The 24,815-nt window shown below is 36.9% G+C and overlaps 1 protein-coding gene across 2 annotated transcripts in view; it reads left to right on the top strand.

Moving 5' to 3' along the window:
- SMURF2 (SMAD specific E3 ubiquitin protein ligase 2) overlaps positions 1–24,338 on the top strand; it is a 109,529-nt gene extending 85,191 nt beyond the window's left edge. The window contains exons 10-20 of one of the 2 annotated variants that reach the window (XM_045836652.1): positions 3,537–3,695; positions 6,583–6,778; positions 8,074–8,177; positions 11,255–11,369; positions 13,140–13,318; positions 14,123–14,260; positions 16,610–16,730; positions 19,172–19,373; positions 19,553–19,584; positions 20,623–20,698; positions 21,019–24,338. In XM_045836652.1, the coding sequence (XP_045692608.1) occupies positions 3,537–3,695; positions 6,583–6,778; positions 8,074–8,177; positions 11,255–11,369; positions 13,140–13,318; positions 14,123–14,260; positions 16,610–16,730; positions 19,172–19,373; positions 19,553–19,584; positions 20,623–20,698; positions 21,019–21,032 (1,336 nt within the window). In that variant the 3' untranslated portion in view covers positions 21,033–24,338. The remainder of the gene's footprint in view (positions 1–3,536; positions 3,696–6,582; positions 6,779–8,073; positions 8,178–11,254; positions 11,370–13,139; positions 13,319–14,122; positions 14,261–16,609; positions 16,731–19,171; positions 19,374–19,552; positions 19,585–20,622; positions 20,699–21,018) is intronic. The other variant, XM_045836651.1, reaches the window with a different exon arrangement.
- Positions 24,339–24,815: the final 477 nt, after the last annotated feature.

The following is a 24,815-nucleotide window of genomic DNA, read 5'->3' on the forward strand; positions in this document are numbered from 1 at the left end:
GTTCAGTGCATTTACCTGAGATCTTTTTTTTTTTCTTAAAGCTTATACTCAAAGCTCTACTTGTCAAGATTCATGTATTTGAATCAAAACCAGATGTGACTAGCTGATCTTAGATTGCCTTGATACCTTTACTTTATTTATAAATAAAATGATGATAATGAAACTATTTTACTTTGTCATAGAGCTTAATTAGATTCTTTTAAGGGTGGCAACCAAAGAAATGTGGTATCACCAATTATTGTATCAAGATTGTCATTTCTGTGTCTTGATAATATAAGCTGTTAGTTTAAAAATAGTAGTGGGGAGGACGTTTTTGTTTTATTAATAAGCTCACTGAAAAAAATCCATGGGCCTATCTTTTAGCAGCAAGACTTTTATTATGTGAAGTATGAAAAGAAGTGTTATGGATTCTGTTATTCCAGCTGAAGGTCAATGATAAGCTTTTTAAAAAAATAATTTAAAATCATTAGAAGGAAGTGTACAGAAGTAATTTTTTTTAAACTAAGTGTTTTATAGTAGTTAAAGTAGATCTTGAGTTATCTGTTGAAAGAATACTATATAAGCTGGCATCAGAAGATGAAATAGATTTTGGCAGCACTGTTGGTAATATGTTCTTATTCCTGAGGAAACGTCAGTTTTTCATAAATGATTATGTAGCTTCTATAAAGGTTTAAGAATATTTCATGTGTCCTGGCTGCTGTGGTTCAGTGGATTGAGTGCTGGCCTTCGAACCAAAGGGTCACCAGTTCAATTCCCAGTCAGGACATGTGCCTGGGTTGTGGGCCAGGTCTCCAGTTGTGGGTGCATGAGATGCAACCACAAACTGATGTTTCTCACTCTTTCTCCCTCTCTTCCTCCCTCTCTAAAAATAAATAAATAAAATCTTAAAGAATATTTCATGTTAAATATTGAATAATGACTTTATGGAATTATGCTATGGGCTATTTTTCTTTAGTCTCTATACTTCAAATTGTTATCTTAAAAATCATATCTTTATGTCATCATATATCATATCTTTTGTTTTTGAAGGACCCTTTAATAAACATACCATTTGTGTGGAGGATCTTTTATCAAAGCAGACTATAAGCATTTAGATTCTATTAAAATATCATCACTATTCAAAGACATTTATAAAATGGTACAACTCAGTTACTTTATTTAAAGATATCCAGTAAACTTAGGTTTATCTGAGAAATCCCATTTCATCAAGTTTTACATATCTCTTTAAAACAATGATTAATGCCATTGCACACTGACTATGTAGTCTTGAAATACAGTATTACTTTTTATGGCTGTGTAACATTCCATTTTTCTTCAGTCATTTTCCAAGTGGAAATAAAGATTGTTTCCAGTTTTCTGTTCTTTTAATCAGTTCTTTAGAGCTTTCCCATGTATGACTAGATTATAAAGTTCTAAATAAAATGATATAAAATTAAATTCTGCATTATATCTAAAGAATTATTCATTCTTTGATTTCAATATTTGCTTTTCATTTCTAAAAGTTTCACTTTAAAAACTATCTGTTTATGCTTACTAATCTCTCACTGATAGTTTGCCTTTGTAATTGTTCCCTTCTTTTTTTAATGTTTCATGTCATTGCTGTTCTCTCTCTGTTTGATCTCTGGCAGTACTTGGGAATCTAATTCTGTGGTTTATTGTTTCCACTGACTCTCAGTCATCCGGACTTTCCTTTTTGAAGTGTTTGGTGATCTTTGTGAGTTTGTTTGATCTTAATTGGTTTGAGTTCTGTGGACCTGAAGTAGGAATTTAGGAAGTTTTCCTGGAATCACTTCATCTTTCCTTTTAGTTCTCAGCTTAGGGGGGCAGTTTCAGATTTCCTTTTCCAACCTTACTGCTGGCCTGAGACTGTTTCTCAATTAACAGCTACACACCAGCAGGCCTAGCCTTCTGCCTGCCTGCCGCTCAGGGTTAGGGAAGGATTTTTAGAACTTTTCCCTTGATTGTGTTGAGACTCACAGTGTCTCAGATAGTGTGTTCTTTTCAAGCTTTAGTTGTTCTATAGTGGAAGAGTCTCTTGGAGCACCTATAAGCAGAAGCCAGAATTACGGTTTCAAAAAATCTATGGATGCTTATATGTGCCCATCAGTGTGTTTCATTATGACCAAGAAGAGATGATTTCATGCAATTTTTTTTCTAGTTTAACTTTTAAAACACTTTGATGAAATTTGTCACTATAATTATCTGTTTAAGTTTACATTAGATATGCTGCTTTTATATCATTTTTAAGGTCCTGTATATCTTTATCTGTATATAATAGTATTTTAGGAATGCATAATACAGCTGTGACTGGCAAGGCTCAGTGGATTGAACGCCAGCCTGCCAACTGAAGGGTCACTGGTTCAGTTCCCTGTCAGGGCACATGCCTGGGTTGCATGCCAGGTCCCCAGGCAGGGTGCGTGTGAGAGGCAACTGATGGATGTTTCTCTCCCTCTCTTTCTCCCTCCCTTCTCCTCTCTTTAAAAATAAATAACATCTAAAAAAAATATATGTGATACAGTAACAATGGTCTTTGGTCCATTAAAAGTCTTTTTGCTTTTTTTATTGTAGCAGTCAGCCTTAGAGTGTTATTTTTGCATGTCTTAAACAGGTTCTTCATTTACTAGCTTTACAGCTTTAAGAATTCAAAGTGGATGCTTTGAAATGTATACTGTAGAGTGATCCCTCACCTATCTCAGGGGTCACGTTCCAGAGACCCCCTCGATAGGTGACAATCCGCAAAGTAGTGGTGTTATTTATTTTATTATTTATATATATTTTAAGGCTTTATAAACCCTTCCCACACTCCTGTAAACCTTTTCCACTCTCTTATTAACCTTTCCCATACTCTTATAAACACTTCATATGCTTTTAAACACTTTCTACACTTTTAAACCTATGTAATTTTAACAACATATAAAATTCTGTATGGGTACTTGCCAGTGAAGTATACAGCTGTCCCTCACTATATCGTGGTTCACTTATTACGGCTTCACTGTATCACGGGTTTACAGTGAGGCTGCAATAAGTGAACCATGATACAGTGAGGGACAGCTGTAATTATTTTTAAGATCATAATTTTAATAATATTTCTAGTTTTTCTTTGTTGGAGAGCTTAAAATTAATAGTAAAATGAATATTTACACAAATCTTATGGTGTAGTAATGATAGAAAGAACTGAAGGAAAATTTTAGAAAATGTTTAATTCTTTATACTACTGACATTTGTAAGACAATATTTTGTCAGATAAGTATTGAAGTATAGTTTATGCTGGCAAGTGTTGTGATTTGCTTTTATATTAATTTAAAATCTGTGTCACATTAAAGCCCAGGAACAAACTTTCTGAGCCATTTATGGATCGGGTTTTGAATATGCAAGTTTGTTAAACCATTGGGAATTAAAGATTCCAGCTTAACATCTCAAGTTTCTGAAACAATACATTTTCTCAGACTTCATGGAATTGTTCTGTGTCATTTACACTTGCTTGGCTCAGCAGGCCCAGCAATGAGGTATTTTTTATTTTATATTTGTTTTTGCAGGGATCTTAGCAACATCAATTGTGAAGAGCTTGGTCCATTGCCTCCTGGATGGGAGATCCGTAATACGGCCACAGGCAGAGTTTATTTTGTTGACCATAACAACAGAACAACACAATTTACAGATCCTCGGCTCTCTGCTAACTTGCATTTAGTTTTAAAGTAAGTTTTTGAAGCAATATATGTGAAAATGCGAGTCTGAACAAGAGAAGACTGATGATGCTGTTTGTAACAAATGTGATAGGGTGTCTGCTGTCTTTAATTATAAATTACTTTTGTTGAACAAAATTTTATATAAGAGTATGTCAAGTTTTACTTTGATGTATGAGTATTTTAATCCCACTGTGCTTAAGTAGCAGCCTGTCCTGAAACGTTAGGAGAAGATTATGTGTCAGAGGTGTACCCTGGCACACTTGAAGAGACAGGCTGCTCTATGGAGTAGATGAATATTTATCCCCAAGAGTGCATCAGAAATAGCTCCACGATAGCTGAGTGCACTCCGGAGCCTTTTTTGCTGTTAGTTTTGTTTTCTACCTTTGTCTTCTTTCCTGTTTGCAGGACATAGTTTTTCATACAAGTCTTTGTGAATGCACTCAGCGTACCTTGGATTATTTAAATCAGCTTTATTGAAATGTAATTGACATACAGTAAACTGTGCATATTTAAAATGTACAGTTTAAGTTTTGACATATTATACATCCACAAAACCCACCACAGTGAAGACAGCGAACACATCCATCATCCTAAAAGTTTTCTCGTGCCTCTCTGTAATCTCCCCTCCCGTCCCTTCCTGTGGGGCTTCCACCCTCGTTTCCTAGGGCTGCTGTAAAATGTCACTATTAGAAATTCATTCTCTCGCAATTCTGGAAGCCAGAAGTTCAGACTCAAGTTGTCAGCAAGGCTTTGTTCCTTCTGGAGGCTCTGAAGGAAAATGTGTTCCTTCCCTCTCACCTAGCTTTTGGTGGTTTCTGGAAATTTTTCTGTTCCTTGGCTTGTAGACATACCATCCCAGTTTGTGTTCTCACATGGCCGCCTGTGATCTGTTTCCACCCAAGGAACTTATGACACCAAATGTGTCATACCTATCAATTCTCCAAGTCTCCAGACACCAACAGGATGTACAACAATTGAATGCAGTGTGACAGTACGTGTAGTTAGTGTCAGGCCCCACAGGTTAAGGACTCAGTCCCTCAAAACTGTCCTGACTTCACATGCTAACCCCAAGTCCCAGTTCTTCCTAGTTGGTGTTAAGTTGGGGAGTTCAATAATTTGCTAGCATGGCTCACTGAACCAGGGAAGTACTTTACTATTATCAGTGTATTCCAGAGACTACAACTGCCAGCAGTCAATGAGAGTTGTACTTGCTGCGCACCCTTACCAACGCTTGATGCCTTATTGAGACATTCTGATTGGTGTGTAGTGGTTTCTCTCATTATCGTTTAAATTCACATTTCTCTCACATCTGATAATGTCGGACATCTTTTTCTGTGCTTTTTGTCATCTGTGTATCTTTGGTGAAATTTTTTGCCGCCTCTTAAAAAGTTGATTTTTTTAAACTTTTGAGTTTTGAGAATTTTCTTTACATATTTGCAATACAATCCTATATCAGGTATTGATATAGGATTTCAAAGTTTTCTTTGAAATTTTGATGAAGTTCAATTATCCATTTGTTCTTTCATGAATTGCTTTTGGTATCATAACTAAGAAACCTTTGCCTAACACAAGTCATAACAGTTTATTTCTGTGTTTCAGAAGTTATGGTTTTAGGTTTTACATTGAGGTCTCTGATCCATTTTGATTTAAATTTTTGTATCTGGTGTAAGATATACCCGAGCTCATTTCTTTCTTTTGCATAGGATGAATATAATTGTTTAGGGAGTATTTTTAAAGTATGTTCTGTTTTGATTTTTTGTATATGTGTGTAAAAAAAACACCTTTATTACAAAGTTTGTGAGAGTACTGAATAGTGATTTGTAATTTTCATCAAAAACGCATTTTCTCTCCATAGTTATGTTTTACGTATAAAATTGGGTCTAGTGTATAAGAACCATTTTGTGTAAAATAAGTTTGGGTGATTTGTCAGAGACCCAAAAGTCATTTTTGTTTATTTTATCATAGCTACCATTGCCCTTTACCTTTAGGTTAGGAGATTGTGTTTTCTCTTATGTGTAAAATTAAACTCCAACTGAATCACTCAATATCTCCATAGACATCAGTAGCAAATTATCTGACTTTTAGCTCTTGACAACTTACTGGAATTAACTAGTTCATTATATCATAAGGTTCTTCGAAAAATTCTTCAATGCAACTTATAATTTTTTTGCCAGGAGAATCAAAGTATCTCTAGGTAATTTGCTTTTTAAAAATTAATTGTATTTCTGCTATATGTGAAAGACTATTTTATGTGTTTGAGGTAAACCATATATGTGCAGTTAAAATTCACTTTAGCACAGCAGTGTGAATGTACTTCCATTGACCATATACTTAAAAATGGTTAAAATGGTAAGTTTTATGTTAATGTATATTTTACCACAATAAAGGAAAAGTAGTCACTCTACTAAGCACTTAGACTTGTTTGTAAAGTGCTCACTTCTTGGTGCCAGGCCCGTCGTGTGACCGCCTGCGTTCCTGTGGCCTAGAGGAGCGTGTGCAGGAGAAGGGCCGGCCCGCCTGCCAGTGCAGACTGTGTGTCTCTCCCAGAGGGACAGACTCGAGATAACAGCACAGAGCTTGGCGTAGGCCAGAATTTTAAAACGGGTGACAGTAATTGTGCAGAAGAAAGATGGAAATGGTATCTGAGAAATTTGTTCTCAACAGCTGTATAAAGCTTTACAGTTGAAACTCCATTGTCCCATTCCATAAATTCATATGGCCTCTGAAAAATAAACTTTGGAGCTAGTTTATCATTGTTGAAAAAGACAAACCAAGAACTCAGTACGACATGGAAATGATATCGCTAGACTTGTTTTATAGTATAATGCTATTTTAAGTGTATAATTGTAATCTTTTTCATTTAAATATTTTAATAGTATTTTTGTTACTTTTCTAGTCGGCAGAACCAGTTGAAAGACCAGCAGCAACAGCAAGTGGTGTCCTTATGCCCTGATGACACAGAGTGCCTGACAGTCCCACGGTACAAGCGAGACCTGGTTCAGAAACTAAAAATTTTGCGGCAAGAACTTTCCCAACAGCAGCCTCAGGCTGGCCATTGCCGCATTGAGGTTTCCAGGGAAGAGATTTTTGAGGTAAACTTACAAGTCTTATTTTAAAATAAAGAAAAATTAAGATTCAGTGTGTTGCTCTCTGTTTTCCAAGAATACTTTTTGGGACTCTTTAGAATGGGAGAGTTTTCATTAATTTCTTTTTTAATTGTGGAGACTAAAGGCAATAATATTGGAGAGATTTAATGTATAAAATAAACATTTAAATGAGATGAAGAGAGTTTGGTGGTCTAGTTGGTTCAGCCTGGTCTCTGCATTGCAAATATTTAATGTTAATGAGTTTTAAAAGACCACAAGTATTATCCATCCCTTACTTTCTAATTCTTCCAAAAGGTAAAGGACTCTTAAATCAGAAAATCAGTTTGTTTAATTACTCTTGTACTACTTCCTTATTTTATTGAAAATTTTCCTTTCTAGTATATTCTTTTATCTTTGGATTTTATAGCCCTAACATCAACTTCAGAATTCTTACATAATTGGTGGCAGAGTTCCAAGTCAGAGGTTTCCCACTCATTAGTGGGTTCCTGGGCAAGATGTTTGGGGACTTGATTATTATTTTCCCAAAGGATGAACTTTTTTCTCTCAGAACAGTTCTGGCCTTGTTTGTAGTCAGTCATTTGTATTGTAAAATAATATAATATTGCCAGTTTAATGAAAAGAACATTAATGATTACGTTCTTTTGGAAATTTCTTTTTCATTAACCTTTATTTTCTACTGGTGCTGATGACCTAGAATTAGGTCAGCCATCTTTAAAAATTTTGGTACTTATATCAAATTCTATTTTTTAATATGAAAGGAATCACCACTATGGTTCATAGAACTTAAATATGGAATTTTGTGGTGCTGGCTGGGTAGCTCAGTTGCTTAGAGTGTTGTCCTGATACGCATAAGTTGCAGGTTCAGTCCATGGTTGGGGTGCATACAGGAAGCAACCAATGAATACACAAATAAGTGGAACAACAAACTGACTTCTCTCTCTCTTTCCCCCACCTCCTTTCTCTCCACCTTCCCTCCCTTTTACCCGCTTTCTCTCTCAAAAAAAAATCAATAATATTCAAATACGGAATTTTGCACTTAGTAGGCTTTTAATAATTTATCAACTGAATTGGTTTCAGTAGTATTAGGCTATAGTCATTTTGTTTTTAGAAGTTCCAAGAGGTTTCAAACACTTGGAGTTTATTCATTGATTTGATTGTTGAATTTCACCTTATTTAAATAAAAATGTTTTGTAGGTGGAATGTGTAGATGGAATGGGAGGGAGAATTTAAATAATAGGTTAAAAGCACCTAGTAATTACAGTATATTAACTTTTTTTCAGGAGTCATATCGACAGGTCATGAAAATGAGACCAAAAGATCTCTGGAAACGATTAATGATAAAGTTCCGTGGAGAAGAAGGTCTTGACTACGGAGGGGTCGCCAGGTAAAGACGTGCTTCTCAGGAAATAACATATGGCTCCGTATATTTACAAATTTAAGATACTCCCTGTGGTGTAACCTTCTCATTGATATTTTTTCTAGTGTGACATTCCCTAATATTTGCAATAGGAGGATATTCTTTCTTATTTATTTATTTATAATATGTGTGAGGAGGTGGATTTTTAAAAAAGATTTTATTTATTTTTTGGCTTGTCATTATCACTTTTATTTTTTTATGATCATTTTTAAAATTTTATTTAAATTGTTGTTGCATTACAATTTTCTATCTTTTACTCCCATCCCAACCCACCCACCTAGCTATTTATTTATTTTTAGACAGAGGGGAAGGGGGGTAGGAAGAGAGACGTAATGGATCATGTAGCCCAATGAGACTTTCTCTGAAAACTAGCTGCAACCCTATATTAACTATTGGTAGACCTGCAGGCCCTATATTTTCTTCATCTCTCTTCTGCTGTGTATTGTCAGGAACAACCATGAGACTTTAATGACATAATGTAAACTGAATACTATTTCCCTTTGCTTCCATTGCCGTGCTTTTCAACCTTGTTCAAGGAATGTGTGTGTGTGTGGATCATCAATGGTCCTTATGTTCTATTCATACATGAAGGTGTCTTTTTCCAGGTGTGAAATTTTACTTTATGTAAGTGTAGCAGAAACATTGTAGAGAGCTACAATGTGTTGCTGCTTCCCCACTCTAAATCCAACCTTAATTAAATTTTATTTCCACTGAGTCCCATAATTGTTAACATTACTTGCTTTCATCTGTAGACTTATTTTCATCCTGTGACCTTTTTAACTGCAAATGGATAGTTTTCTTTAGTTTGGATATTTAGAATTGATCACTTATACATCACACTTAGTACTTTCTATGGAATTCTTGTGATTTATTCATAACTCGATTTTGAATGCTTATTGAAAAAACCTGTTAATTACCTGCTAATGGAATCTAAATGCTTATAATTATATGGTTAGGCTAAATAAGTAGTTTTTTTTGTTTATTTTTTATTAAAAAATATTTATTTATTTTGAGAGAGAGAGAGAGTCAGGGAGGGAGAAACATTGATGTGAGAGAGAAACATCAATCAGTTGCCTCTCATAGGTGCCCCGACAAGGGATCTAACCCGCAACCCAAGCCCATGTTCTAACTGGGATTGAATACATGACCTTTGGCTTTGTGGGACGATACCCAGCCAGCTGAGCCATACTGGTCAGGGCTATCGTTTATCTCTTAACCTCACTACTCTCAGGATTTGGGCAGACTAAAAGGGAGTGGCAGTGAACTGTTTTTTCTGATCTTTCTCTGTAGTAGAACCCAAAAGCAGTTGGGTTCTGCTTTGATGTATGTTCTAAATACTTGGTGAAAGAAAACAAAAATTTGAATTTTCTTTAAAAAAACCCCACATGTACAAAGAGCATATAAGACATGACAGGTGAGTGTTATGTGTTAGGAAAGTACTTATGTGGAGACCTCACTTGTTTTTAATTTCTAGTTTTTCAAGTATAAAATAAATGGTAGTGATTTGAGCTAGATTCCAGCACATTATAGAATTTAAAAACATAGTTCTTTAACTTCTTTTTAAAAGTATTTCATAAAAATATATTATTTGGTGTGTTTAATCCATAGCAACATTTCATTTAGATACCTTTCCTAGGTGAGGAATGACAAGAATTGAAACTAGAACTACATCTCTTCAAGTCCTAGACTAGTGATTGTATGAGAAGAGACCAAAAAAACAACCCACCAGTATTATCTCATGGAGGGTGGGTCCCTTGTACTACAAGCTTCCCCTGCTAGACGAGTGTTCTAGGAACCCATCAGTATCAGTGTATCTGCTGGTGGTGTTGTGAGAGGCTGCATTCGGCCTCAGTGAATTTTTTTTGAAGACTCTTCCAATGCATTTGCCCATTTCATGATGGGTGATTTATGAATGCACCTGCCCATACCACACTGAATGTTCAGCAGCGTTTGACCAAAAATGGCATGACCTCTGTGCCCCACCCTCCCTAGTCACCCGATCTCACCCTGAGAGACTTTTTTTTTGTTTCTCTGGATGAAAAAAGTCCTCAAAGAGAAACATTTTGCCATTGTGGAAGAGGTGAAACAAAAAATGGCAGAAGCAGTAAAAGGCATCAAAATTGACAAGTTCAAAAATTGTTTTGAGGTAGAAAAATGTCTCAGTAGGTGCATTGCATCAAATAGAGAGCACTTTGAAGGTGACTGAAATTTAAACATATAAGAATAAATACCCAATTTTTAAAAATAAATTACATTTTCCAGTACCCCCTCATATTTCAGTTATGGATAAGTTATTTTTCATACTTTGAAAAATATGAAGGATTTAATAAATTTAAAGTCCTGTTTATTATGAGGTTTTATAAATATTGAGGTACACTTGAAACTGAGGAGTGGTATAGAACACACCAAGAGATACGGGCTAGGGTGAGCAGGTCCTTTTTGGTTGTTCCGTACCACTTCTCGGTTTCCAGTGGCCACTTACACTTTTATCACGGGATGTTTTAGGGATTACACAAAAAAGATGATGAAATGAATAATGACATTTTCTTACTAAAACAATACCAACAACAAAACACACCCTGTTTGAAAGTGGGAGTAATGCTGCATTATATGTATCTATGTTAACTAGAGTATAAATCTTCCATGATAGGAGCAGACTAGGATAATGTCGATTGCCTGAATATTTTGAACAATATCCTTTCCTTTATATTTATCATGGATTACAAATTTACTTAGCAATTAAAAGGAGAAGACCACTGGGATGCATCATGTAATTAGTAGTTGGTACTTCTGGGTAATACCTTTATACTCTCTGCTGCTAATCTGTCATAGAATTGCCCCAAATGAGTGAGAAGTGATTGCATCATAACAAAACAAGAGTCTTCATTTGCTTTTGGGCATGATAGATTTTTCCAATGTAATCTTATGTAATTAATTATTGTTTTATTTTTCTCTATAAAATTTCTTTGCTAAAATGATTAATAGCATTTTAATAAAAATACATTCATTAATAAAAAGTTCCTTTGTCATATCTTGTTTTCTAGGGAGTGGTTATATCTCTTGTCACATGAAATGTTGAATCCATACTATGGCCTCTTCCAGTATTCAAGGGATGATATCTATACACTGCAGATCAATCCTGATTCTGCAGTTAACCCGGTATGATTGCTGGTTCTGATGATATGAATTAACTTATGACCTACAGTACTTTTCATCTTTAAATGTCAATGTAGCTTATGAAATAGGATTACTCTCCTTGTCCTAGTTACAGACTTTAACTTAGTAGTTCCTCTTTTAGAAAATATTCTCAAGTAAACAACTGTGGATATATTCAACAGTTTGGACACAGGAACATATGTTTACTGCGTCATTGTTTATAGTAGCCCCAGTTGGAAACAGCATTGTTGTCCGTAAGCAGGGGTTGATTAAATTATGACAAGCAGAATGACATTAACAATTACAAACACAGAATCTGGAATTAGGCATGCCATCATAACAGGATCCCATTACTTAATAGCTTTGTGACTTGGGCAAATTTGTTGACTTGAGCTTCAATTTTATCATTGCTAATAATAATAAATGTAGTTTATACCTTAGAGAAGGGTTGTGACAATTCAGTGGGCCCCTGCACATTCAGTATTCAGTGTAGTGCTACACATTATTAACCTTATTATATATTATTAGGCACTCACCAAAAGTTAGCAGCTGCTACTAACTTGTTTTTATATTATTTCTATTATTTTTCCATACAAGGGCATACATATTATAGAGCTATTAAAATGACATTGTGGGATAATAGGTAATGACATGTCAAGATGGTATTTATGATATGAAAAGATTATAAAATAGTATGATACAGTTTTGGTGTGTATGTACATATGTAACACTGAAAGGCTCCATCTACACTATAATACTGATGTTAGTTATCTCTGGGTATTAGATTATGGGTAATTATTTTTCTTGTCTGTATTTTCTAAATAGTTGTAGTGAACGTGTATTACTTTTTACAAAGAAACAGAACAAAAGGTGTTTTTGTAAGGTAAGAGGGAGGTTTAAAGATTACTTATTAAATAGAGAAGTAAAAGAAGTTTAAAACACAAATACCTAGCTGACAAAACAATGTATCGGGAGAGACCAAATATATGCAAACATGGTAGGGATGTTCGAGTCATTGCTGGGACTCGTGCGTCAAGGGAAAGCTTTTAGGTGAAGACTCTGCCTGGGGAGCTCATTCCTGCCACTGCGGTAGTGACGGTTCACATTGGCTGAGCGTTTATCCTATTATGCCAGGTCCCGTGCCGGGGCTTCGCCATCTCATTTTACTCCTCACAGAGATCCTTTTTTAGACACTGTTATTACCCTTACTTTTCCAGATGTGGAAAATTAGTCCTATAGGGGTTAAGTAATTTGCCCAAGTATGCATAGCTAATGACTGGTAGAATTGGGACTCTAGTCCAAGTTAGACATGAAATCTGTGCCCTTAAATCTGAGATGTTTTGCATTTTAGTTTCTGGTTAGGTCAAGGAAATAGGTTTAGGATCGACAGCTTTTTTTTCCACAGCAGAGCCAGGATTGTGAAGAGCGCAGCAGGATCTGAGAGGGGTGTAACGAAGAAGCTGCAGTGGGACTGTTGTCTGGACTGAATTTTTGGAGATGAATTTTACAAAGTGACTCTGCCCTTTGAGAGAGGCATGGACTCTGTTGTAATATTTTATAACAGCGCAGTATCTTGAGCCTGCCCAGTAGAAACTCCCCCTAGTGATTACTGAGCTTTGATACGATAGCCTATTCCATCTAAATAGTTGTAAACTAGAGTATAAGTTAATACTTACTGTAAAAAGATTCATGTTGCTTAAACATTAACTTTTATTAAAAACCTCCTGAAATGTGTCTAATATTAGTATTTATATAAACTCTTTTCAATTTCAGGAACACTTATCATATTTCCACTTTGTTGGACGAATAATGGGAATGGCTGTGTTTCATGGACATTATATCGATGGTGGTTTCACATTGCCTTTTTATAAACAGTTGCTTGGGAAGTCAATTACTTTGGATGACATGGAGTTAGTTGATCCAGATCTTCATAACAGTTTAGTGTGGATACTGTATGTATTGAGTCTTATATCTGTTTTTTCGTAATTGGAATCTGAGCTTTTAAAAAAGATACTGTTTCAATGGATGTACTTCTTTAAAATTTAAAAACACAAAATATTTCAATATTGAGTGATTATTTGAGTGATAGGACATTAGACTTTGTCTTCCTCCTGCTGCTTTCCTGTTTATTTCAAATTCCTAAAAGTGAATGATAGTATTTTAAAAAGAAAAAAAAACTATAGTGTATTTTTTTAAAAGTACTATATATAAACGATTTTCTCGATGTGGTGCAAGTTTGATTTCAGTCCTGCGTGTGTTAAAATAGCAAATTCCTGGGGATGTGGTGATTGTTGAAACCGCACTTTAAAAAGGGTACCTTCAGGAACCAGTTCTGTTTTGTGGGAGGGCATTAGTTTATGAAGACATATTGGCCATACTTATTTTGCCAGCATGAGTGGCTCTCTCTCTGGGGATACTCAGGCATTTGGTTGCTGGGGGTACCTAGATTCAAGTGGGGCCTCTTACCTGAAAGCCAGACATAACTGAAGTTCCCTACGGCAAGCCTCGCTTTGGCCAGGGCTCTTTCTCTTACTCAAGTAGTGAAGTGTTCCCTGTGTTTATGCAGGTTAAAGCTCTCGCTTTTCTGCCCAAGAACTGGGAGGTATGGTAGCATAAGAATAGTCAGAGGAATCTGATCTTCTATTTGTCACACCATAAAACTCTTTTAGTTTTATTTGTCTCACCAATTAATATATCTGTAGGGTCTGTATCTTAGATTTTCCAGTTAAGTATCTTTCCTTCTCTTTCCTTTCCAGTGAGAATGATATTACAGGTGTTTTGGATCATACCTTCTGTGTTGAACATAATGCATATGGGGAAATTATCCAGCATGAACTAAAACCAAATGGCAAGAGTATTCCTGTTACCGAAGAAAATAAAAAGGAGTATGTCAGGTAAACGTTCTATGTTCTCAAGTCTGAGAATTGTTTGACTGTTCTAGAATAGCAGTATGGAAAAAACCATTTAAGTATTTAGGTTGTGTTAGTTATCGTTATCAAATAGGCTTCTGTAGAATTTAGTGGCTTAAAAACAACTATCATTTAATTATTTCTCACAATACCATGAGTCAGGAGTTTGGGTGAGTGCAGCACTCCTCTGGGTGGCGTCATTTGGGGCTGCCTCGTCAAGATGGCCTCTTCTCTCACACACCTGATGACTCAGGTAGAATGGCTCCAAGGGTGGAGGGCTGGCTGGAATGGCTGCTGGGTCACCATCTGGGGCCTAGTCCTCATCGTTGGCCAGGTTCCTTGGTCATCCCCACTTGGTATCAGAGGCCTCTCACTTTCCCCAGGGCCTCTCCCTCCCCAGCAAAGGAGAGGTAATGAGGTGGCTGGTTTCTCAGACACAAGAGCAGAAGTTGTTGGATCTTTTTAAGGCCTAAGCCTAGAACTGGCCACCGTCACCTCTGTGCTGTATTGTTTTGGTTAAAGCAAGTCGCATGCCAAGCTATGTTTGCTGTGGAGGAGGGGCTCCACAGATACCAGGAAACGTGCATGGGCGTGTGCAGCGTGTCTACCACGGCTGGCTCTGCAGAAGCCTTTTCGTGCTGTATTACTAGCACACTGTGACTTTAAGGGCTAGAAAATAAGAAAATGTTCTCCAAGTTTTATAAAATCACCTGTTGATTGAGGAATTTAAAAGTGGTGGGGTAGATCATTTGGCGTATGGTAACTAAAGTTCTTCTGAACATAAAACTATGGCAATCAAATTTAGAAGTTTGAACTTCATCACATGCACACAGAAATGTGCATGCTAAATGGTTTGGTATACATTCTGTCCTCAAGTCTTGCTGCAATTTTCCTACTTTACACATGTGACCCATCAGTTTCATAGACTGTTGATTGTGAGCATTGATTTAGCTTTTTTGGAAAGTAGTTTGATGATAGCACCAAAACAAAAACATGTATGCCTTTTAACTAGCAGCTCCATCTTTAGGAGCCTATGCCGTGGAAACACATGTAATTAAATAATTATGAATAAGGATGTTCAATTAAACAGTACTTGTAAAAAAATTTTTAAAACTGCTAAGTGTTTTTAGAGAATGATGAAATACATATATTCAGCAGAATACTGTGTGGGTTTTTAAAAGAAAGAGAGACTCTGCATAAACTGTTGAATTTAAAAAGCAAGTCATAGAAGAATTGCGTAGGGACAGAGTCTGTGTTGTTTTGTAATGACACGGAAGGTCTTCCGAAAGGCTGAATACCAAGTACACTGTTGGTCTAGGATGAGGGAGCGGAGGCGGCGCACCTGGGAATGGAGAGGGAAAGAGGGTAAAAGAATGTTCTTCAGGTTTTACTTTGTCTCCACATTCAGTGTTTTATTTTTCATTATCTAACAAGCATCTATTATATTACTAATTTAAAAAAATAAAAGAATGGACCTGGTATGGACCGTTCAGTCCCTGGCTCCCGTTCTCCAGGACTCAGTCGTGTTTATAGTGTGTGGTGATGATCCCTTACCAAGTACAGTTTTGAGATTAAAAAAGAAAAATGACAAAGAAACCTTTTTGCAGATGTGCAGTCTTGTTGTCCCCTTAACCAAACACAAAAGTGAGGTCCCTCAAAGAATATAATGTTAAATAACACTTCTTAAAGTAGAGAACTATTTCTCCAAGTTTAGAAAAGGATGTGCTGACAGACTTGGAAGATGAATAGCTCTCAGATGTGTGAAATGGAGAGGTTTTCCTGGGGAGATTTAAAAAAAAACAATTCACTTATAAACTACAAGTCAAAAGCCTAAGTAAAGCTACTCATTAGATGTAGTACACTCTTTGTTGGTAAATTACTTCTTCCAGGTTTTTTAAAGCCTCAAGGAAACAATGAATATTTAATCAAAAAGTGTTACATCGGCTTTTATTCTCATTTTGGATATGAAGATTCTCTTTACCTTCTCTTCCAATCCTTATGCTGTCCCCAAAATATAAATAAACACCCAACATATTCACATCATATTTTCAAGTGAAACCAGAAAGAATAGTCATTTTTGGTTGATCGAGCTCTTTTTCTGTGGTTATTGGCATGCGCGTTAGAAGTTTAGAAAGAAGTTTCATCCAGATTTTGACTTCAGTCCCATCTACGCTTCATCCAGCTTCCAGTTCACTCTCTGGTTTGAAGAGTTGTTTTATTGATGCAGCTTTCGTTAGTGGAAGGTTACTTTTTAATATTGCTAAAGTAGAGAGTCATAGTAATTACCAAACCTGATACATTTAATTATATGAAACCCCTGCCCAATGTTTATAGGCTATATGTGAACTGGAGGTTTTTACGAGGCATCGAGGCGCAATTCCTGGCTCTGCAGAAAGGATTTAATGAAGTAATTCCACAGCATCTGCTGAAGACATTTGATGAGAAGGAGTTAGAGGTCAGTATATTAATGTCATGATGTCATCTAGTGTAACAAGTAAAGGTTAGGAATTTTGTTAGCTTTAGAGGAAAGTTGTATTTCTGGAGCTTCTGAAGTTCCATGGTGCAATACTCTGAGAATTCTTATTTGTAGGAAGTCTTTCCTGCTTTGGAATTTCTACAAGTGATCAGACTCTCTTGCATTGTGAGTATTTTATTTTTCCATATTACCCTTTCTTGTTTTGAACAGATTTCAGGTCTTATGTGTACCTTTTTCCAGTGTTGTTTTCTGTAGAAATTTATTTGGAATAAAAGCCTAGGCTCAATCGATTTACACTATACTTTGCAAGAAAGCAATTGGTAAATAAGATTATAGAGGAAATAATTAAAATACGATACACTGTATCTAAACATCCTCTGCCTCTTCGGACACATTGTTATTAACAGTAGCTGTAATAAACAGTTAACACCTTGTTTTCTTTTAATACTGATCCTTAAAGCACCTTAGTCTGGTTTTTAAATTAAGACCTTTAACAAATATATCTAAATTTCCACTGAACTACTCTGTGAAAAAATCAATGAGTTTTATTCTGCCAGAGGTCCCAAATTCAACTAGTGGCTAGGGAGAGCCTAAATATTCAAAGTCTACGTGATTTTATTAACTTCAGTGTCCTTTCTAACAAAAAGAGCTGTTAGGAGGCAAGTCTAAAAGATCAGTTTGACTCAGTACCATCCCCATTCCTCTTTGTGACTGAACTACACTCAATAGCGAAATGATCAGAAGGAAGTAGGAGGAAGAAGAAAACAGGAATGGCAGTGAAGTTGAAATACAATGCATTTTTATTTGTTCATACAATGAATGAGGAATTTGGCTTTATAATTACCACTCCTCTAAAGAAAATTTAGGAGTTCCGGTACCTTTTTTGTCACATATACTTCTGTAAGCCTGTTTGGATAACTGTTTCCCTCTTCCCTGTGGCTGTGGTTCAGCTGTCTTTCCAGAACACCATGGAAGCTATGTTGGAGATTTTATTCAGTAGCGTTATGGTTTTGTTGTATAGTTTCTGTTGCTAATGAAATGAAACGTTTTATTGAAATATATATAATTCATTTTGGTGTTATGCTGGGTTAATAGAATTATAAAGTATAGGCTTTGTAAGTTACATGGTGTTTTACACTGTACACTATCCTAATTCACTGTTAGAAACACCCTAGTTAGATGAGCTAGTTTTGGACCCACCCTAAGGACCCTAAGAATTGATAGTGTTGTTATGGGAGAAACTTGGTTCTTCTCGCCAGTACAGTAAAGGATTATAGATCAATGAGCCTATTATTGTGCAAGCAGTGTTCTCATGGAAGAGAACCTCTGAGGCAGGGGAGAAAGGCAAGAGCAAGGGTGACAAGGATGGATGGCGAGAGCCAGAGACAGTGGTCCTTTGTTCTGAGGATTTACAGAAAGAGTGGGATGGGTTCCCCCCCACCCTCCAAGAAGTTACACATTGATTGACAGGTAAAGGTGATGCCAGCTTTCCAGGATGGGGGGGGGGTGAATACTCAAAGGTGTTAATGGGCTTTTTCCTTTAAGCACTCTGGGCCCTTTCTGGCCTTTCAGGCCTCGGGATGAAAGAAAGAACAGTTTCAAAGGCTTTCTTTCCCAGCTCACAGAACAGATGACAGAATTTCAAGGACTGCTGAGTCAGTGGGTTGCATCCCTCCTCCTTCCTGCCTTGGGTTGCTGTCTGCCCTCCCCTCACAGCATCATGGCAATTTTGGTCGAGTTCATCTGTACTGTCCCTGCATCAGGATGTTAGGCAGACCTGTGTCAGTGCATTCATGTACTTTATACTGAGGTACAATTTTAAGATTGTCCAACAGGTTGCATCACTTATTCAACACATTTCTTGAGTTCCTGTATGCTACGGGTTACTTCGCAGGATGTAGTGAAATAGATGTTACTACCCTGTTACCACAGAGGAAAGAAACTGCTGGCCAAGGGAGGTGAACTGAATTGCTCAGAATCCCAAAGGTAGTCAGTGTTGAAATTAGAGTAATATGATGCAGGTCTTAAGGGAGGCACGTATAAATTGTATTTACTCTTGGAGTCTAGTTTCTGTCCATTAAAAAGAGATTTTAGAATTCTGTGAAATTATAGAGCTTTCATCTTGTGTTCCGCACAGTGGTGGTTCTCAGACTCTGGGTAGGGTGCCCAAAAGTGAGTAAGTACCCGTGGAGCTTTTTAAAATACAGCTTCTTAGTATCACTCTAGACACACAGAATTATAATCTTTGAGCATAGGACCTGGCATGTGTATTTGAAAAACCTTAAAGATGATTCTGATGTGTACCCTTGATTAAGAACCACCACGTGAGAGCCAACACTACAAACCTGAAGTTCTATTTTGAGGAATTTTTGGCTTAACTTGGTTCCCATGGGCTCACGATTTGTGTACTGTTTTAACAGCTCATTATTTGCGGACTTGGAAAGATAGATGTTAATGACTGGAAGGTAAACACCCGGTTAAAACACTGTACACCAGACAGCAATGTCGTCAAGTGGTTCTGGAAAGCTGTGGAGTTTTTCGATGAAGAGAGACGAGCGCGGTTACTTCAGTTCGTGACAGGCTCGTCGAGAGTGCCTCTGCAAGGCTTCAAAGCCTTACAAGGTATCAGCGCCAGGGGGACAGACCGCGTGCCCGCAGACGATGGGGGGGCGGTCAGTACTTGGTGTACATAGCTAGTTTACAGCCATGTGCTTAGAAACAGATTCTCTTTTCACCCTGTTTCTTATCTGTAACTCTCACATCTTGATCCCTTCTTCTTCCTTTTTTGTTCCCCTCCCAAGAGCCTTTTCTGCTGGGGTTCTCTGTGATTGTAGTGAGTGCCGCATCGCATGCTAGAGACCGTATGTGGTGATGCTCCGCCTTTTCTGCTCACCTTGCTTTTAAATTCTGCTGCACTTTCATATAGGGGAAGTCCATTTCCATCCTCACATCTCAACCTGCAAAACATTTACCCATTTGGGATGCTGTTCCCTCTGTTTTTCTATTCTTTTAACAGAAAGTGGCAGCACGCATCGTCGAAGCCATTTGTGTGGTCAGAGCACGTCAGTTATCGCATGGCATCCGACTGCTTATTTAGAGTCATGTCCATGTTAACAGATTGTTTTCTGGGGAATAGCTGTTTAATTTTTGGATGACTTGGCAATACTGCTAATGATTGTGGTGCTTCGCTGGGTGGCAGTTGCTTCTTTTACTTCTGAAGCTCTTTGTTTTCAAAGTTGATGCTGCTGGTGATGACTGAGGATATACAAAGCAAGACTGGTACATAACCCATCAGCGTTGCTCACAGCACAGTGTCTAAAGCCCATGGGGAAGGCATACTGGGAGTCGGGCTGATAGTTTCTATTTGGAGAACTCATTATCAGACTACCATAAAGTGAATTTGTATTTCTATGTATATGTCTTGGGGCTGTCTCACGTTAACTGAAATTTATTCTGTAGACTGCTAATCTTTTGCTCTTGGCCAAGTTTGAGTCATGAAACCTAAATTCGCATTTAGGCTGTCATCTTTTTTAATGTGTGTGTATTTCATCTTGGATTTGCCTATTTTTCTCATGCTTTTGGGACATCAGTTTCCTATAGAAGAAAGAAGTTGGCAAATGTTTTCAACCCTGAACTTTTTCTCAAATTTGAAATGCGAGCATATTAAGGAATCCAACCATATTCAAGGTCAATTGTAGCTTTCAAAGCAAGAATCTCTTCCTGGGAAAACAATATTTTTTGGAAGCTTGTGTAGAGTCTTTAGAGTTCCTCTATCCCTAGACCCTGTGGTTTATGTACCAGGTTTACGCAGAGATTGAGACACTAATGCATGCACCTGTGGTGATCTGACCCACACTGATTTCCTTGGCAGGTGCTGCAGGCCCACGACTCTTCACCATCCACCAGATTGATGCCTGCACGAACAACCTGCCCAAAGCGCACACGTGGTGAGTCGTTTTTGTAGCTTCCCTCCCCTTACTCCATGTGTGTAGGTATTAGTTTCAGACAGGTGACTTTTCGTTTATTGTTGTTCTTACTACTAAATGGACCTTTAAAAGGAATGATAAGCAACTCTTTAAGTGATGTAAGATGGTTCTGAAATTCGTAGGAACATCTGAAAGTGGTAATCTCAATTGCAGAGGGATAGAACTGTGTCCCTGTAATCCTCTGTGTGACACAGAGTGGTGTGGCTATGTGAGTGTGGACTTTCTAGGATGGCGCACTTATTTTAAATGAACTGTGTAAAGTCTGATTTGCTTATTTACAGCTTCAACCGAATAGACATTCCGCCTTATGAAAGCTATGAAAAGTTATATGAAAAGCTGCTAACAGCCATCGAAGAAACATGTGGATTTGCTGTGGAATGACAGACTTCAAGGATTTACCCAGGACTCTATTTATACCCCTGACAGCCTCCTTTCAGCAGAGTTTCAAGGAATGCTGAAATACAGGAAAATGCCCCTCCCCTTTGAAATTTTAGGACACTGAGGGGAAAGGACAATTTTGAAATTCCTTTTCAAGGAAAAAAAAAAGGTCTTTATGCTTTGCCATAAGGCCACATTCAGCTGCTATTTAAAATTAATATCTTGAACCTAAAGAATGCTGACTTTTCCTACATTTCCAGAGTTAGGCAGTATTCTACACTTAAAGACTACTACTATTTTTATAAAAGGTAACCTATTCAAATCGCTTCACAGATTTCAAGTCTCTGAAACATCAAGACAACTTCAGCAGTCGGTACAAGTCACATTTCATTTTGATTGAATACATGATTTTGAATAGCTCCTGTACTCGCTCTTTGTAAAAAAAAAATGAAATAAAATTATTTTGAATTATCCTATCTTTGTAACCAATTGGCTAAAAGAATCATTATCTTTAAAAAATCAAGCCATTTACACATTTAATTACATTTTTCTATAGCAAAGCATTATATTTTAAAAGTATTATATGTTTCAACCTAGCCTGAGTCTTTTCTATATTTTTCAAGCACAAATTACCTGGAATACAGCTATATAATTTTGGTTGTCAGATTCCTAATGCAACCATTTAGTCTAAACTTAGTAGCTTATTTGCTATGATAAGATGCTTTCAGGGGCTCCGTGTTTTTACAAGACTTTAAAAAACCCTAATTTTTTATCTTGAATCAATATGACCAGGTGTTTTGGACTTACTTTTCATTTTAAATGGATATCCTGCATTTTTATAGCTTCTCAGATCATATGGATGGGATGGAATTTTAACTCTTTTGCTGGATCAACTTATCTTTAATATATATACTATTTCTGGAAACCAAAGTCTCCTCTGACAAAGTACACCTAATTTATATTATATTTTAATTATGGTGTAAGTTTCTATCAAGTAAACCATCCTAAATCTTTGTTTGCAATATTTTAATCAGCTAAAATTATGAAAAAGGAAAAAAATTGCTCTAAAGATTATTTAACAAACTTAGAAAACCCTGCTTTTACCTAACAAAAGTAAAGTGGGGGTGGTGGGACAGGGGATGTGATTATAAAGAAAGGGTGATTCTAACTATATGGTATTAATTACTTTAAAACTGAAGAATGAATTTTGGAAGTGAGGGAATGCCATTTTCCTTGGTGTTAAAGCTCAGCATCTGATTTTGAAATATTCAAATTTAGCTTTCAAGGTGTGTGGCATGTTGCATGATACAGAAGGCAGCTAAATTCTGGAATGATGAATTGGAAAAATCTGAAATCATGGGTGGGTTTTTAAATTCAGTCATGAGAAATCTGCACTGTTTTTATTTTGATGTGAAATCAAGAATAGCAAATTTTGATGATACAGCTTTGTTTAAATTTTATGGCTTAATTATTAAGTCAGTAATAAGCCTACGTGTTCTTTATTTTGATGGACTGGTTTTTAGTCTGTGTTCTTGAAGCCACGGGGTTCCTCAGAGGTGCCTCAGAATCAGTGGTTTGTGAGAGGAGGGACAGAGGGAGGGAGGGGAAAGGACTAGTTGGTATTCAGCAGGGGCCTCTAACTCCCCACCCCGCCCTATTTACCCAGAGCAGCTCCAGTTTTTGTCTTTTATGTATTGGAATTCCAAGTAAGCATTCACATGGTTGGGAGAGGGGAGGGTAAAAGAAGGGGACATTTGCCACTTAAAAAAAGTTGATAACTACTTGTGTTGTTTCTAAGAATTTAAATTTGTTTCATTCAGCCAAATTTGACTGCTCCATGCGAGCTAGTTATAGTCTAACTGTGCAGTAATAATGTGCTTTTGCCTGCCTTTTTCTTCCCATTTTGTGTTTTCCTACCATATTCTTAGTAGCATTGAAGAACATCTTGAAATGTACAGAAATGGTGTGCACACTGTTTGATATCAGTAGTTTCAGTTCTCACAGTAGTACCTTGCTGGTCACAGGTCTTCTCTCTCTGATATTACAGGACTAGTGCAGTGCAACTGTGCCTGTCTTAGAAGCTTTCAGTGAAAAGTCAGCCCGCACACACTTGAAAGGAATCATTAACTGACAGAGGCAGTACTGACGAAACGCTCTATCATAATGTACAGTATCAAGCAGGCAAATACCATCGCTTTCTGAGTGCCTTTTTAAACTTTATAAAAATGATTTAATAGAGCTTTAAGAAAAATGAATTACCTACTAGTCTGTGGTTTCACCAACATTATTTATAAAAATATGTTTAGATTTCATTTTCAAAAGTATGTTACCTGATTACTTCCAAAAAGGTGCTAAGCAAACAAAACCCCCCAATGTGTCTTTGAGCTTTGGACTTGCACCTCATGTTTAATGTGAATATTTATTTCCACATGTCCCTCTTAACTGGGTTTTTTTTCTAGTCCTTCCTGTAGTTGTGTTATTTCAGATACGTGATGTTGCATATCCATACATTGCCTTTCTGTCATGCATACTTAATTATGAACAGTGGTTACTTTGTAGAGATCATACGGCAGTACAGAGGTGAGTTGTATTTCGAGGGTCTGATTTCTTGGTGTAATGAGTTTTTAAATAGTGCCGTGTATAGTGTACATTTTGTTTTGCACATAGTTTGTTGCCCTGAATGGGTTTTCTTTTTATCAAGTCATTGTTTTTTCTTGCATTTACAGTCCAGAGCACAAGTTTCCTTTCTTTTAAATACAGTCTAATTTGCTTTATTTTACAACACTAAGTCTGCTTTGAACTTCTGGTGCATTGAACTGATTGCTTTGACGGGAGTTAGAGGCTGCTCCAGCCATCACTTCGGTTGGACAGAGCAGCTCCTCCTGCTTATCCGTCAGCTGCAGCACCCAGTCCGCGGGGCCGTTCGTGGTATTTACCCTTCTTATGTTAGGATGATGACTGTACCAAATGCTGAGTTGTTTTGTTTGTAGATGTAATTAGTTCACTTAATGTAATATTCTCTCAAACTGACTTTAAAAACAAAGTTTTATCATTTTGTTATTTGTATTTATTACAGAGTGTTTTAGCTTTGATATTCTTTGTATTTTCACTCAGTTGTTACATGAGCTTTATCAATAACATCTGTATAAATGGTTTTTAAAAATTAACTATGTATTGCCCATGCCGAAGTTGAGCAATAAAATGAATGCTGTTTGCACTGTCACAGCATCAAAGTTTTTAAAGAATATTGAGTTTATAATGAATTGTTTTGAAAAAAATCTCATCGGTTCTATGAAGGGTGATAGCATGTAAGCCATGAAATGAGAAGTTGAAGAAGATTCCCAGGATGCCTCTGTCACTTTGGGGAGCTGGAGCTTCAGAGAGCTCAGCATCTCCTTCCTGTCTCCAGGTGAAGCAGGGAAGGTGCCATATGGCACTTCTCCTGCTGTGACAAATTGATTGGTTGTCAGTGGCTGTGGGGAGCCATGTAGAGATGGATTTCTGAGGCCAATACAGGCTTATTGGAGAAGTGTCTCGGTCCTGCAACAGCGTCACATGTTGGGGCTCTGGAGGGTGAAGCTACAGTAGGGGCCTCATTTGCTACCCTGGTGTTGAGCAGTTCATCCTCAAAATGAACAGGAGCCATCACTTTATTTAAAAGGTCACGACTCACACCTCTATAAATGATAGTGGGTGAAGG

This window comes from Phyllostomus hastatus, unplaced genomic scaffold, assembly GCF_019186645.2.
Source record: "Phyllostomus hastatus isolate PE091 unplaced genomic scaffold, TTU_PhHast_1.1 phas_contig_210, whole genome shotgun sequence".
Lineage (NCBI taxonomy): Eukaryota > Metazoa > Chordata > Mammalia > Chiroptera > Phyllostomidae > Phyllostomus > Phyllostomus hastatus.